General features: G+C 41.1%; 1 protein-coding gene across 1 annotated transcript in view; it reads left to right on the top strand.

Annotated features, from left to right (window-relative positions):
- The window catches only part of DNAH3 (dynein axonemal heavy chain 3), a 226805-nt gene that overhangs the window by 162328 nt on the left and 47177 nt on the right, over nucleotides 1-17300 (top strand). Inside the window, exons 45-50 of the mRNA XM_075528109.1 lie at nucleotides 7863-7986; nucleotides 8075-8231; nucleotides 8433-8576; nucleotides 10645-11311; nucleotides 12518-12683; nucleotides 14177-14393. Of these exons, the coding sequence (XP_075384224.1) occupies nucleotides 7863-7986; nucleotides 8075-8231; nucleotides 8433-8576; nucleotides 10645-11311; nucleotides 12518-12683; nucleotides 14177-14393 (1475 nt within the window). The remainder of the gene's footprint in view (nucleotides 1-7862; nucleotides 7987-8074; nucleotides 8232-8432; nucleotides 8577-10644; nucleotides 11312-12517; nucleotides 12684-14176; nucleotides 14394-17300) is intronic.

Below are 17300 nucleotides of genomic sequence, written 5' to 3'. Positions count from 1 at the left end.
GGTTCATGAGGGTGGGGGAAATGAGGAGGGAGGGGGGAAATGAGGAGCTGATATCAAGGGCTCAAGAAGAAAGCAAATGTTTTAAGAATGATTAGGGCAACAAATGTACAAATGTGCTCGACACTATGGATTGATTGTAGTAAGAGTTGTACTAGCCCCCAATAAAATGATTTAAAAAAATAATGCCACAAGAAATAGAAAATTTTCTGGATCGAGCAGAGGATGTACACTGGTGCGGGTGGGAGCTGGAGGCGCAGGGAATCCAGGGTGGATGGTGCCTTTGGGACCGGGGGTGTGAGTAGCAATAGAGGGAGAGCGGGTTGGAAAGAGGGAACGGATTACAAGAATCTACGAGTGACCTCCTCCCTGGGGGACGGACAACAGAAGAGGAGGTGAAGGAAGACTTTGGACAGGGAAAGATATGACAAAATAATGATTTATAAATTATGAAGGGCTCATGAGGGGGAAATGGGGAGGGAGGGGGAAAAAAGAGGACCTGATGCAAAGGGCTTAAGTGGAGAGCAAATGCTTTGAAAATGATGAGGACAAAGAATGTACAAATGTGCTTTACACAATTGATGTATGTATGGATTGTGATAAGAGTTGTATGATCCCCTAATAAAATGGGTTTTTTTTGAAGAAAAGAAATAGAAAATTTGAAGGAAATTTCTCATCAAAAGATATGAGGATATGTTTCAAAAGATTTTGATAGAAAGTGACACTATTGGCATTTTAGAAGCACACTGTCATTAAGTCTATTCCAATTCAAAACAAACCTTTTTAGGGTCTTTGAGGCTGTACATATTTATGGAAGCAAATATCTTCACTTCTCTTAAAAGCAACTGGTGGCTTTGAACTACTCACCTATGGTTCGCAGTCCAGTGCTTACCTAGAGAGCACCACCAGTACTCCCATTCAAGTTAGGCCAAGAAAATTCAGCATATAACAAATATGAGTATCTGAAGAAAAAAACAAAAGTACAGAAGTAGAACCAGAATTATAATCTAATAAAATGTTCCTAAAATAAAATTATTTCTATTTGAAAATTATGTATCGAAAGACCCCAGTTATTGTGTACCTCCACCACCTGCCACAGCTTGTTATACTGTGGTGGTTTGATGCTGGAAACGATGTTATTGGTATTTCAAATACCATCAGGGTCACCCAAAGCAAACAGGCTTCACCAGAGCTTCCGGACTAAAGCCATACTACGAAGAAGGAATAGGCTGTCCACTTCGGAGGAATTTGCCACAGAAAACGTTCCTAATGGATTCTCAGATATTGAAAGCCTCGTGACTAGCAGCAGAACGTTGTCAGAGAGAGTGCCAGGAGATGAGCCCCTCGGTGAGACGCCGCTCCAAGCATGACTGAGGAAGAGCTGCCTTCTCACAATGACGTGGATAGAGAAGAGCCTTGGAGAGTAAAGCATTTGGAACCTGCATTGCTGGTGGGCATGACTCAAAAAGAGAAGAAATAAACTGAAAACATCTATTTGTAATTGGAACTTGGAATGTGCAGTGTATGAATCTAAGAAAATTAGAAGTAAACGATGAAATGGAATACATAAAGATTGATAATCTAGGCATTGGTGAGCTGAAATGGACTGGTATTGGCCATTCTGGGTCAGAAACCCGTATGGTTACTGCTGGGAATGCCACAGTCAGGAGGAATAGTATTGCACACATGGTCAAGAAGGATATTTCAAGATCTACCTTGAAGTACAATGCTGTCTGTGATAGGAAATTCAGTCAATACAACTGTTATTTAGATTTATTTACCAACCACTATAAACATATATACACATGTAGAAATTGAAGAATTTTACCAACATCTTCGGTCTGAAATTGACCAAACATGCAGTGAAGAGGCACTGATAATTATTGGTGAATAGAACGCAAACGCTGGAAACAGAAAAGAACATAGTTGGAGAATACAGTCACATGAGAGATTGTAAGATTGACTTCATCACAAATGCCTCTTTTCGATAACACAAAATGATCTCTCCGGGTGGAATACACAGAAATCAGATTGACTATATCTGTGGGAAGAGACCATGGAGAAACTCATTATTAGCAGCTAAAAGGAGGCCAGGAGTCAACTGTGGAACAGATCATCGATTGCATCTATGGAAGTACAGGTTGAAGCTGAGGAAAATTAAGTGCACACGAGCCAAACCTACAATGCTGTGGACAAAATATTGAGTGTATCCCAAGTGAATGTCAAGAACATCTCAAGAACACTAATGACAAAGCTCTTAAGAAGCTGTAGGATGACATCAACATCATACATAAAGAGAGTCAAAGGTCATTTAAAAGACTGGAAAGAAAGAAAAGGTCAAAGCAAATGTCAAAAGAGACTCCGAAACTTACTCTTAATTACAGAGCAGCTAAGGTAAATGGAAGAAATGACGAAGTTTCAAAGGGAATTTCAAAAAGACAAAGTAAAATACTATAAGAAAATGTGCAAAGACCTGAAGTTAGAAAACTAAAAGGAACATGCACAGCATATCTGAAATTGAAAGAACTGAAGAAAAATTCAATCCTTATGTTACAATGTTAAACGATTCTTTGTGCAAAAATATTGAATGGTAGATACAAGAAGCATCAAAAACAGATGGAAAGAATACACAGTTACTATACCACAAAGAACTAGTCGAATTGTAACCATTTCCAGAGGTAGGATATGATTAAGAACCAATGGCACTGACAAAAAGAAGTCCAGGGTGCATTGAAGGCATTAGGTAAAAACAAGGCTTTATGATTTGACTGAGTACCAACTGAAATATTTCAATATACTGATGAAACACCAGAAGCAATCACTCATCTATGCCAAGAAATTGGAAAGACAGCTACTTGGTCAACTAATTGAAAGAGATTCATATATGGACCCATACCAAATAAAAGAGACCCAACAGAATGTGTAAATTACAGAACAATCTCACTAATATTACATGCAAGTAAAAGTATGCTAAACATCATTCCGAAAGGGTCGCAGCAGTGCATTGGTGGGGAGCTGCCAGAAATCCAGGCTGGATTCAGAAGAGGATGTGAAACAACAGGCATTGTTTCCAAAGGCAGAGAATACCAGAAAGATGTTGGATTGACGAGGCAAAGGCATTTGACTATGTGGATCATTACACATTGTAGATAGTCTTGAGAAAAACAGGAATTCCAGGAAAATTGTGTTCTTATGGAATCTGTACATGGATCAAGAGGCAGTTGTAGAAAAAGACCAAGGGAACACTGTATGGTTTAAAATCAGGAAAGTTTTGAATCATCTCACCATACTTAACCAATATGTGTCCTGAGCAAGTAAACAGAGAAACAAAATTGAAGAAAATATTGCATCAGGATTATAGGAAGGTTTATTAACAACCTGTGATATATAGATGACCCAACCGTACTTGCTGAAAGTAAACAGGACTTAAAGCACTTGCTGATAAAGATTAAGGATTCAGCCTTCAGTATGGACTGTGACTCAATGTAAAGAAGACCAAAATCCTCACAACTGGACCAATAAATGAACATCATGATAAATGGGGAAGGGTTGAAGTTATCAAAGATGTTGTCCTTCGATCCACACTCGTTGCTTGTGGAAGCAGCAGTCAAGAGATCAAATGTGTTACATTGGGTAAGTTTGCTGTACAAGACCTCAGTAGAGTACTGAAAAGCAAGAACGTTACTTTAGGACTTAGGTGTGCTTGACCCAAGCCATGGCATTTTCAATGGCCACATATGCATGTGAAAGTCAGAATTTGAATAAGGAAGACCAAAGAAGAGTCCATGCATTTGAATGTTGGTGCTGGTGAAGACTGTTGTCAAAAAGGACAAACAAATGTGCCTTAGAAGTACAGCCAGAATGCTTCTCAGAAGGATGGTAAGACTTCATCTCAAGTACTTCAGACGTGGTATCAGGAGAGACCAATTCCTGGAGAAGGACATCATGATTAGTGAAGCAGAGAGACAGCTAAAACCAGGAAGACCCTCAACTAGATGGATCGTTACAGTGGCTGTAACAATTTGTGAAGATGACATAGGACCATACATAGGGTTGCTAGTCAGAACCAACTCAATTGCACCTTACAACAACAACAGAAAGTTTGTACCTAAGAAGATTTATTCAAAATGATCACCACCAACACACATAGACGTCTACTAGTAAAGCTCAAGCTCAAGTTCCTTGCCATTTGAATTGATTCCGACTCATAGCAACCCTGTAGGAGGGAGTAGACTGAGACTGGAGTTTCTAAGACTAGAGCTTTCCACAAGAGTAGAAGCCCCATCTTTCTCCTAAAGAGAGGCTGGTATTTTCAAACTACTGACCTTGCAGTCAGCAGCCCAGCACACAGCCACTGCACCACCAGGGCTCCTGGCTAGTAAAACGATTAGACTTCACAAAAAAAGTATCATTTATAGTGATGGGAAATTTGGAAATGATTATAGGTGATGGTTGTGCAACATGATTCATTGATATCACTGAATTACATGCCCAGAAATGTTGAATTGGCAAATGTTGTAGAAGATGGGCTTTTTAAAAAAAGTTTGGGGGAAATGGGATTAAAAAATAATGCCATTTTTCCATGAGGGGGCTTCAAAAATTCATGGAAACATTCCACTCTCTTTTGTTGTATATTTTCACAACAATAGCAAACAATGAAGAAAAAATAATTTTCTGGACATCTGGGGGGGAAAGAGTACTTATAAGGGCAATAAATTAAGTAAGTTTAACTTGTCAACACACATGCCAGAACAAAATGGAATACTATATTTAAGACACTCATGGAGATTAAATAAGAGTCAAGAATTTCATAGCCAGGAAAACTTCATATTCTCTACTATAAAAGGAAAAGTATTATCAACTTGGAGACTGTTGTCCCCATAATCCCTTCTTAAGGCATCTGCTCAAAAATGGGGCTTAGACCATCAAAATACTTAGAAAGGCATCACATGATGACTGGTAGTGAACATTAAATATATGGTTATTTCTTTAATTAAAAATACATGGGAGCGTTCATAATATGTAAAGACTATGATCTGATGATGCAGATATATAACAAACAAGTGAAGAGTGTGGAAATATGGGTAGTATGTAATACTGTTTTAATCTTTCCAGTTATGATTGGTGGTGGTTATGTCGTTGTTAGTGGGTGCTGTCAAATCCCCTTGTAATAGTAGAACTACCTCCAAAGAGCTTTATTGGCTGCATTCTTTATATGAGGAGGTTAGCAGGTCTTTCTCACGCGGAGCTGCTGGGTGGGTTTGAACCACCACCCTTGTAGTTTGTCGCCAAGTACATGACTATTCTGCTACCAGGGCTCTACGGAGCATGATTTATTTTACCAGGGATAGTTTTTCCTGATAACATGCCCAAAGTACATGAGATGAGGTCTTGTCCTCATTGCTTCTAAGGAGCATTCTGGCTGTATGTCTTCCAAGACAGATTGATGTCCCATCTGATGAGCACGGGAAAGGTGATAGAGGAGGAGTCTAGGTTTAGAATGTTTAAATTTTGCATTAATGAAAACAGAAGAGAGGCTGGTGGGCTTCTTCCATGTGGGCTTTGTTGCTTCTGAGCTAGATGGCCACTTGTTTACCTTCAAGCCTTTAAGACCCCGGACACTATATCTTTTGATAGCCGGGCACCATCAGCTTTCTTCACCACATTTGCTTATTCACCAGCTTTGTCTTCAGTGGTTGTGTCGGGGAGGTGAGCATCATAGAATGCCAATTTAATAGAAGAAAGTATTCTTGCATTGAGGGAGTACTTGAGTGGAGGCCAAATGTCCTTCTGCTACCTTAATACTAAACCTATAAATATAGGCACATAGATCTATTTCCCCATCCTCATATAAATATGTTTGCATATGTACATGCCTTTATTTAGACCTCTATAAATACCCGACTTTCCTCTTGTTCCACTATCATGCTCAATCTTCATTTGGGTTTCAGTAACTCTTCTTGGTTACATTACCCTTGATCACACCCTACCAGACCTCCTACACCATCCTCACCACGGATTTGGATCACTTGTTGTTCCTTTATCCCTGGGTTTGTTAACACCACTACCTTTCCCCCCACCTTCCCCTCTCCCATGTCCTCCCGGAACTGTCTATCCTGTTGTTTTCTCCTTAGATTATTCATCCAGCCTATCTTATTTAGACAGACCTAGGGAGATAATAACATGCACAAAAACAAAACAGAGCAAAACCAAGCAACAATATACAACAAAACAATTACCAAAAAACAAAACACAAGAAAGAAAAGCTTGTAGTTAGTTCAAGGACTGTTTGTTGGGCAAAAAAGGTTTTTAATCTATGCATAAATTTTTCATGTGCATTGACCATTATTTTTTTGAAGACCTTATACCTGAGGCTCAATAAAAATCCCTATGGCCCTGACTTTGAATTGTAAAATCAGTTATATTTATTTTGTCTGCTAGTGTCCAGTGTGATGACCAACTCACTAGTAATAAGCATGCCTAGAACCCAAATTGTGTTCTTAAAATATACTTTTCAACTGAAGTAAGTCAAGGTGTCTTGAAGAAATAACTGACTGCATGTCTGGGACAGGAAAAATATAAGATATTCCTGCAGTACCTTAATATATTAGATGAATTAAGTGCCAATAAAACTGTTAAAAATATATTAGATAATAAAGTTGTTTTTTACTACTGGGACCATATCAAAAGGACTCAGGAGTTAACCTAAAGAGGACCAAACTTATCAAAGATGGGAAACTTTGAATTTCAATAATGGGTTGAAATGAATCAATATACATTTCAAGCTATGAGTGCACAATAACAATAACAGTTGGTAATATTCAGGGAAAGACGGGGATCCAAATCATCTTGAACTGATAAATACGGGGATCCAAATCATCTTGAACTGATAAATACATGGAGAGAAGCAAGCATTTATCCTTACTTTCTTATACGTAGTGTATTATTTTATAGCCAAGAAATAGATGAGGGGGAAATGAAAAGGGAATGATAAGATATCATCATTTAGCAATCCTTGGTGAATTACGGCCTCTAGTCATAGAGCAGCAGTAGCTGCCAACATCACGAAAGGAAAGATGTCAGCACGTGCCTTCAGATAAAAGAGCACTCCACCGCCTATCATCGTGTCAAAGGGGTAGCCCTGGTGTCTGGGCAAGGCTCGGGCTACAGCTACAAATGGGTAAGAAATAAGGGAAGAACATGATGAAGTGCACCTTGAATATACAACCAGCAAAATCCTGACTGTGGGAACTTAAACAGGTCAAACTTCCCATGTTGTCAATAGACTAAAGGTCAGAGAAAGAGATAGAGGTGGAACCTATAGATTAAAAGAAACGTAAAAGATATACTTCCTGAATTTGAAGAATTGCTATTAAAAAAACAATAGAAGTAAGGATAGGAGTAACTTTGGGGCAAATAAGGGGACTTCTGCGAAGGGCCGGCAGAGCCCTTACATAGTTCTGTTTCCTAGCCTGGATGATAACAGGTGTTCGATACTGGCTGTCGATCCCGACTCAGTGATCCATGGACGACAGAATGGTTGTAAATTGCCCTCATGTTTGAGCCCATTATTGCAGTGATTGTGTCCATCTATCTCATTGAGAGTCTTCCTCTTTTGCGCTGACTCTCTACCAAGTAGGATATCCCTCTCCAGGCACTGGCCCCCCGCTGATAACATGTCCAAGATGCATCACTGAAGAATACAATGGCTTGATGAGCCTTTCTGGATCTGTGTTTTACTTTATAAGAAGATGATTTTAAAGATATGTAGCCAGAGCACAGAGACAAGTGAAGTAATGGTTGCTCAGGGCTGCGAGGTGAGTGTGGAAATAACGTGTACACTCCGATATGTGCTTGTTTTCCAGGGCGCTTCACCCGCCATCTGAATATCATCTCCATCAGTGGCTTTGAGGATGAAATTTTAACCAAGATTTTCAGTTCTATCGCTGACTGGCACTTTGGGAAAGGGTTTGATGTGTCATTCTTAAGGTAAGCTTCTATGTGTTCTAAGCAATAGATCTGAGGGCCCTCCATTTGGGTCTCCCGTTGACAGATCTATCTTCTTCATCTCCCCAAGGTATGGAAAGATGCTGGTGCAAGCTACGATGACAATTTATAAGACTGCAGTAGAGAATTTCTTGCCAACTCCCTCCAAGTCACATTATGTCTTTAACCTGAGGGATTTCTCACGGGTGATTCAAGGAGTACTGCTCTGCCCTCATACCCACCTAAAGGTCAGCCACTGTCATTTCTGGTACTCAGCAGTATCCTTGGGTCGGTGGACGATACACTGCAAATAATAACCCTTCACTGTTATTAGCACTTGGTCTACGCTAGGCACTGTGCCAAGTATTTTACAAGCATTGCCGCATTTAATCTTTACAGCAACCCCGCCAAATCTAATTGAAAGCTATCTCCTATCTCTGGATTTTCAGGACGTAGAAAAATTTATCCGGCTTTGGATTCATGAGGTTTATCGAGTCTTCTATGACCGTCTGATTGACAATGATGACAGACAGGTCTTCTTCAACATGGTGAAGGAAACCACTGCCAATTGCTTTAAACAGACCATGGAAAAGGTAACTCATTCTCTGTGATAATTTGGCGTCAGAAACGGACCCCAAGTGTTTGAGCAAGTGGTCTCAGATTTTAGGTTCTGTTCCCAGTGGGAACTACAGCTGTGCTCTCTGGCTCCTGAGAATTAGGACTGAATGAATTAGTCATTTGAATTGGTAATGTTTTCTTTAGTACGCTTTTACTTCAGTTTCATTGTTATTGTTAGATGTCGCCCCCTCTGTTCTGCCTTACAGCCACCCATATTCTCAACAGTACCATTACTTCCACAGTAATATCTAAATTTGGATCATTCAAAATGGTTTATAATATAGTGAGATATATTATGATTGAGTTAAAATATATTTGGGGGTTCAATTAATTTGTGAGTGAAGAAAGGTGCCATGAGTTTTCATGGGTTGATTGAAGCCCTGGTAATACCTGAACGTCCATGAAAATGGTCCATCTACAAACACTTTCTATTTTGATATATATTTTAACTTAAACTTTTATACTTATATAGTTATGCTTCCATTGCTAAAAAGTTGTAATTTCCTTAGATAAAAATTGCTGGATCAGAGACCCAAACTCATGCGAGACAATAGGTCACCACTCACAGAAGGATCACAAGGAAGGGATGAGTCAACCAGGGCGCAGTAAAGCACTGATGAAACACACGACATTCCTCTGGTTCCTTGAGGCTTCCCCACCCCACACTATCATGACCCAACACTGCCTCTCACTGTGGGCTAGACCGGAACATGTGCATAGGTACAGATAAAAGAGATAAGAGTTCACGGTGCACAGAATCTAGGACCAGGAATGGGAGTAGCCATACCATAAGGGTATGGGGAAAGTAGGGAAGGGAGGGGAGGAAGGGGGAACCGATCACAATGATCGACACATAATCACACACACACACACATACCCTCCAGGGGGACGAACAATAGAAACGGGGGGGGGGGGAGATAGTGTCACTGTAAGATAAAATAATAATTTATAATTTATCAAGGGGTTATGAGGGTGGGGGCGGGGCCAGTAGGGAAAAAAGAGTTGCTGATACCAAGGGCTCAATAGAAAGTAAAAGTCTAGAAAAGAATGATGGCAACATATGTATAAATATGCTCGATGCAATTTATATATGATTGTGATAAGAGCTGTAAGAGCCTCCAATACAATGATCTTTTAATAAAAAATAAAAAGATTGGATGAAAATTGGGGAAAAAATGGCAAGAGTTTGTATGTAAATCCACAAGCTACATACACAACATTACCAGTTTCACCAGGCAGAAGCTTCTAAAGCATCACTAAATTAGCACAGGGAGTGGAGACCAGGAGGAGTGCTTGGGATTCTATGTGTCGCAGGAGCAAGCACATAAACAGTGGTAGCATCCTATGGTTGCCTTTCTGGGTGGGGGGAGGGGTCTAACAATCTGACCACAATTTTTTTTCAGTTCATACATGCAAGTTTATTTCATGCAAAGAGCTTCTTCTAAACATATCCCATGATGCATAGTAGATGGCTACAGACAAACGGTCTCAGTAATACACTTGTCTTAGTCTCCATAAAGGAGCCCTGGTGGGTGGCCATTGGACTCTGCTAACTGCAAGATCAGCAGTTTGAAACCACCAGCCGCTTCTTGGGACAAACACGAGGTTTTCTACTCCTATAAAGATTCACAGTCTTGGAAACTCACAGAGGCATTTATCCTCATACTACAGGGTAACTATGAGTTCAGATCGACTCTATGGCAGAGAAAGAGGGAGGGAGAGAGGGGGAGAGAGGTGGCGCAGTGGGCTAAGTGTTGAAATGCTAGCCACAAGGTCAGTGGTTCGAACCACAAATATTTTAACCACCGAGAAAACAGACTGATCCTTGCTTTCATGCCCCGTCTCTAATGTCCTTCATCCTATTCTTTACAATCACCCACATATGCATATAATTAAAAATACGAAGACTGTTGGTAAACCATGACTTTTGAAGAATGCAGCCAACAGAAACATACTGTTCCCTGTTCCCTCCCTCCACATCTCCCGTTGACATCTGACTGGGCCACCGACGAAGTGCTTAGATGAGTCTCGCCTTTCTTGCAGGTCCTCATCCACCTGTCACACACTGGGAAGATCACCGATGACAACATTCGGAGCCTCTTCTTTGGCGATTTCTCCCAACCAGACAGTGACCAGAAGATCTATGATGAGATCACGGACCTGAAACAGCTCACGGTGGTCATGGAGTCCTACTTGGAAGAGTTCAACAATGTCAGCAAGGCTCCCATGTCCCTGGTCATGTTCAGGTTTGCCATTGAGCACATCTCCCGGATCTGCAGGGTCCTGAAGCAGAGCAAAGGCCACTTGCTTCTGGTGGGCATTGGAGGCAGTGGGCGGCAGAGTGCCACCAAACTGTCCACGTTCATGAACTCGTACGAACTGTACCAGATCGAGATCACCAAGAACTACACAAGCAGCGAGTGGCGGGAGGACTTAAAGAAGATCATGCTACAAGTTGGCGTGGCCATCAAGAACACTGTGTTCCTCTTTGCTGATAACCAGATCAAGGACGAGTCGTTCGTAGAGGACATCAACATGCTTCTGAACACGGGTGACGTGCCCAACATCTTCCCGGCTGACGAGAAGGCCGACATTGTTGAGAAGATGCAGACGGCAGTCAGGACGGAAGGAGAGAGGATGGAAATCAGCCCTCTTTCTATGTATAATTTCTTTATCGAGAGAGTGAAAAAGAACCTTCACATTGTCCTTGGTAAGACGTAAGCAGATTTTAACTTTTTTCTCTGGATGTAGAAACCAGTTGTTTTTAATGTCTTTCTCCCGGCGTTGAACTGCTAACTACAACGTCAGCAGTTCAAAGCTGTCGGCCCATGTACAGGAGAAAGATGAAATTATGTTTCTCCTGTAAAGATTTATAGCCTCAAAAAACCTATTTGGGACTGCTTTGCATTAGAAATGGCTTGATGGCAATGGATTCAGTTTCTGTTTGGTTTTCTTATTACTAAGTCCTGTTGATTTTTACCTCCAAAATATCTGTCATTTTTATCCATTTATCTCCATCCCTTCCCTACCACCTTCACATTAGCTAAGCTACCATTATGTCAGCCAGGACTAACCCTTGCAACCTAACTGCATTCTCTACATCCACTCATGTTGTCTCTTCTAGATATTTCTAGTTTTCTCAACTAGGGTGCTTTTCTCCAGTTATTATAGCTATGTTCCTCTCTCTCTCTCTCTCTCTCTCTCTCTCTCTCTCTCTCTCTCTCTCTCTCTCTCTCTCTCTCTCTCTCTCGGCTGTCTATTATGATAAAGGCAAACATTCCTATCATATGGTGTTGTGTTATAAGAAGGTGCCCGACCTCACTATCCAGTTGCCTCCCCCACCCCCACATCTCAAAACCAAGCTTTCCCTTCTCTCTGTGTGTTCTTCAGCCACACTGACCTCCTCACAATTCCTTTCATGTATCCTGCTCCTCCCACCACACTGAGTCCAAAGAACCAAGGAACGGAATTCAGCACATACAGCCCAAGATTTTTGGTTGGAGGAAGAATGGAGTCAGATACAAGCTCATGGTCCACACAACTGCTATAAGCAACTATGGGTTTCCATAACTCTGCCTGTTGTACAAAAAGATAAAGTAGGGCAAAGAATTCAAACTATCCTGGCTACGATGTTATCAGAAGGGTCTGAAAAGGACAACCATGGTATGAAAAACCAGTAAGATGATTGTTAGGTGCTGTGATCATATTTCCAAGTTGCATAAAATTATTCAAGAATCCCCTTGAGCCTCCTAGGCTCTTATCTTGGCTTTTCCCAATTACATACCTGGAATGAGAAGGGGAAGCAGAGACCACCACGCCAACCTGGTCCAACGAGGACCCTTAAAAATACTTACTTTTCCCCTGGGGTCCACCTTGCCCTGGGGAGACTAGAACTAATGAACTTGCTTTCCATAAGCCATGAGTCCAATTGGTGATGCCTTCCGGAACCGCCTGCGGATGTTTCCTTCCTTGATCAACTGCTGCACGATTGACTGGTTCCAGTCCTGGCCCACAGACGCCCTGGAGTTAGTGGCTAACAAATTCCTGGAAGATGTGGAGCTCGAGGACAACATTCGAAGAGAGTAAGTGTCAGCTGCAATAGAAAGCCTAGATGGTGGTTCTATTTTTGCTGTTGTTTTAAAGACTTCTCAATTTAATAGAAAAAAGGGTCTTATGCTTTTAAAATCAAACAACATGTAGTTGTATATTTAATAAAAGACCTCTGCTGAAAAAGAACAAAATGACATGGCTAGAATTATTCCATACATGCTCTTGTCATACCTGTGAGGGATGGATATCCTATAGCTACTTCAGTAATCTCAGAGCACACGTGCTCAACGAGGGTGACATCACTGCCAAGGCAATGAAACTTGGTTTGGGGAATGATGAAAAAAAGCTTACTTTTTTATTTATAAATCTCAGATCTTCCAAACTCAAAAAACAGAAAAACTTAATTGTAGCTAGAGCAAGGAAATAGACAAGAATGTAGGCCATTCAGGGAGTTCCATGCAGACAAGAACCATGCCACTTACCTTGTCTGCCTCCCCATCCTTAGTACTAGCAGGTGTCCAGCGGCAAGCTCAATGAATGTTTATTCAATGAACGAAAAAAAATTAAGATGTTTGACAAAGGTCAATGCTAATGCCCTTGCACACTGTTCTGCAGACTTTAAACTTTATTCTCTAAGGAAATGTCTTAACCTGGGACAGCTACATGTTGAGGAGTAGAATGTGAGGGATCAGCAAATATAAAGGTGGAAAATTTCATCTTCAGTTTCACTGAAGTCTAACTAATATTTTACACTGCCTTCAAATCAAGAATGTATGTAGCAAAACCCAGTAGGATTAGCAGACTCTGTGATTTGGTTACCAGTAGGATAATGGCTATTTTCATAACTCATTCAGTCGTTTTAGGTACCTCAGTATATTGTTTCCTTTAAAACAATGGTAGTTTTTTAACCCAGGGCTCAGCAAACTGTGACCTCCAGTCAAAATCTAATATACAACCTGTTTTTGTAAGTACAAGTATATTGGAACATAGCCATCTCCACTGGATTTCATATTGTCTTACTGCTTCCCCACTACAAAGGAGAGTTGAGTATGTTGTGACAATGACTGTGTGGTCTCAAGTGTTTACTGTCTGTCCCTTTATAGAAAAAGTGTTCCAATCCCTGATTTAATGCTCTAGTTAAGAAGCAAATAGATTACTAAGTCACAAATTTATGTTTTAAAAATTTCAAAAACTATTATAGTGACAGCATTTTCCTTTGGAGTGGCATGTATTTTATTTTAGGCAATGAAAAACATTGTTCTGGAAAGACCAGAGGCTTCACCACTCTACCAAAGGTGAAACACTGCTGCTGAGAGTCTGGTTATGCATTAAAGGGACTAGGGGTGGAATTGGTTTGGTCCAAGATCTTTCTCTGTCTTGACTGATGAACTCTCTTTAGGGAATTTTTTACTTGAATGGGCTATAGTCATGCATGTGTTCCTGCACTCTTGGGTCTGTACTGAACTTGTTCTCAATCTCTTTGGAAGAAGTGGGACTTATCTTACCACTTTCATGTCCTTGGCAGGGTTGTCTCCATGTGCAAATATTTTCAGGAGAGCGTGAGGACTCTGTCACTCGATTTTTACAACACACTACGCAGACACAACTACGTCACCCCAACCTCCTACCTTGAATTGATTCTCACCTTCAAGGCACTCCTGAATAGCAAGAGACAAGAGGTGGATACAATGAGGAACCGCTACCTGACGGGCCTTCAGAAACTTGATTTTGCAGCTTCGCAGGTGAGTTGGCGGCTACTAACGTAGAATAGAGACAGATTGGTCTACACCTACAGGGAGTCAAGTGGGGCTCTCATTGGAACAAAACCTTTCAGGGGGATCCCAACAAAGCGAGGCTCTGAACCCGTGTTTGCACAACTCCTCTTACTCACTTGACCTTAATTGCAGCACTATCAAATCCTCTCTTTCTGTAAGATTTTGATGTTTTTTTCATCATGGATTGTTTTTGCATTAATTTTATATTTTGGGGGGTGGACAGAGAAGCATGGGAAGCAAGCTCTAAGAAAAATCAATGGGACAGATGGTTCCAGAGGGACTTGGAGGTAGGAGGAGGCAGGAGAAGGGAACCGTGAGCAAACAACACATAGACAGGGGAACAACTATGGAATTAAAATCAACATTGCGGAGGACATAGAGATCCCAGGGCTGTTGGAGCAACAACAATCTAGCTGAGTGAAATTACTAAGAGGCAGAAGAAGGGCAGGAGGAAGGTAAAAGGAAACAGAGGAAGGATCTAGGAAGCATAGCTATGGATAGAGGTATAAACTTAGGTGTGTCCATATGAAAATACATTAATTCATAAAAATCAAGGTATTGGAGTATGGACACATATTTATATGGCAATACATTGAGGTAGTGGATGGACTTTGGGCCTCTGCTCAAGCCCCGCCTCAACGCAAGAACACTTTATTCTAACAACCTGGCATTCTGTGATGCCCAACCTCACGGCATGATTGTTAAAGACAAAATGGGTACACGAGCAAATATGGTAAAGAAAGCTGATGGTGCCTGGCTATCAAAAGATTTAGTGTCTTGGATCTAAGACTTGAAGTTGAAGTGACCATTTAGCAGAGAAGCAACAAGCCCACATGGAAGAAGCACACCAGCTTGTGTGATCATGAGGTGTCTACAGGATCAGGTAACAGGCATCAGAAGACCCAAAACAAATAAACAAAACCATATTGTTGAGAATGAGGGGTGCTGGAACAGGGACCCAAAATCCATCCGTAGACAATGGGACATTCCCTCACAGAAGCGTCACAAGAAAGGGATGAGTCAACCAGGGTGCAGTATAGCACTGATGAAACACACAATATTCCTCTGGTTCCTTGAGGCTTCCTCACCCCACACTATCATGACTCCAGTCTGGCCTTTCGCTTTGGGCTAGACCAGAGCATGTACACAGATACAGATACAAGATCTCAACACATCGAATCCAGGTCAGATAAACCCCTCAGGAACAGAAGTGGGAGTAGGGATATCAGAAGGGGGGAAAGGGAAGGGAGGGGAGGGGAGGAAGGGAGAACCAATCACAATGATGTACGCATAACCACCACCACCACCCCCAGGGGGACAAATAACATAAACCTTGGGGGAAGGGAGACAGTGGTCAATGTAAGATATGAAAACAATAATAATTTATAATTTATCAACTGGTCACAAGGTGGGAGGGGTGGGAGGGAAAAAAGAGAAGGGCTAAAATAGAATGTAAATGTTTAGAAAATAATGATGGCCACATATGAACAAATATGCTTGATACAATTGATGAGTGGATTATTATAAGAGTTGTAAGGGCCCCCAAGAAAATGATTTTAAAAAGAAAAAACAAAAACATTGCATTAAAATGTGAGTGATCTTGAGTACTTGACACTTCATAAAATTTGTACCCAAAGCTGCCTCACTCCCTGACTCCTGTCTAGCCCTGGATCTTTTCAATAGGAACTGGAGAAGGGAAGGCCAAGTTTATGACCAAGACTTTGTGGAGTCAGGCACGGGCTTAAATTTAGTTCTCCTACTTCACAAGAACCTTGAACACATTCCTTTGCCCCTTTGGTCCTTTGTTTATTCTTCTGTAAATGAAGAGTAATATCCATTTTTACTGCATTTATTTCTTAATGTTAGTATTTCAGAAATGCCACAAGGGGGTTCTGTAAACAAACAAAAAATTCATGAAATTTGGGATTCTAGAAATTTGAATTCAGGGTGCTGGCTCTAGGAGAGGCCCTTCTTTGTATGTTGGTGCTGGAGGAAGGGCCTTGTCTCTTGTCAGCTCCATTCCTCATTTCCCTGGTGATCTTCATGTGGGAACTATCTTTCCCTCTCTGATTGCTTGTCTCTGTGTCTACACTGCTCTCTTTACAGCTCAAGAGTTATTAAAGCCTTATTAACATAACAAATAGCCCCCTACTCCTAGATGGGACTATATACACTCATGTAGGATTAAGGATTTGCAGCACATGTATGTGGGGTCACACTTCAATCTATGAGTGCTGTTATGAAGATTAAATGAGTGGGCTTTATAACCCAGAGTAAAATAATTTATTTGTTCTTGCAACCACTCGGCAAACCTTCTAAAAACGAGTCATGTTAAGAGATGGAGATTTAACCTCCAGAAGAGACCAATCCCTGAAGGATATCTTGCTTGGGAGAGGGCAGTGAAAAAGAGGAAGACGTTTAACAACATAGGTTTCCACAGCAGCTGCAACAATGGGCTCAAACTTAAGAACAATTGTGAGGATGGTGCAGGACCAGACGTTGTTTTGTTCTTTTTGTACAGAGGGTTGCTCTGAGTGAGACAAAACGTGATGGCATCTAACAACATTCAACTACCAATAAAAGATTGAATCAACTAATTAGTTTACAGTGGGTATCCTAACTTATGAGTGGCAACCCCATGAACTCTGCAACACAGGAATGGAAGAGGATGTCAGAGGTAGCCCTCACTGCTTTGCACCTGAGGGTTCTGGGTGCAGCTCGGGACCCTTGACTTCTGGAAAATGCTACAAAGTGGGCTCTGTCTAGGCAAGGATGAACAAAGTGTGTTGTTTGATGAGCAGTGATTGACCTAAGAACATAAACAAGAAGGACAAATGTCACTCTCTGCAATCCTGGGACCAGCAGAACTAGATG

This window comes from Tenrec ecaudatus, chromosome 12 (assembly GCF_050624435.1).
Source record: "Tenrec ecaudatus isolate mTenEca1 chromosome 12, mTenEca1.hap1, whole genome shotgun sequence".
NCBI lineage: Eukaryota > Metazoa > Chordata > Mammalia > Afrosoricida > Tenrecidae > Tenrec > Tenrec ecaudatus.
Note: the sequence above shows the minus strand (reverse complement) of the source record. Positions and strands in the feature narration are given on the sequence as shown.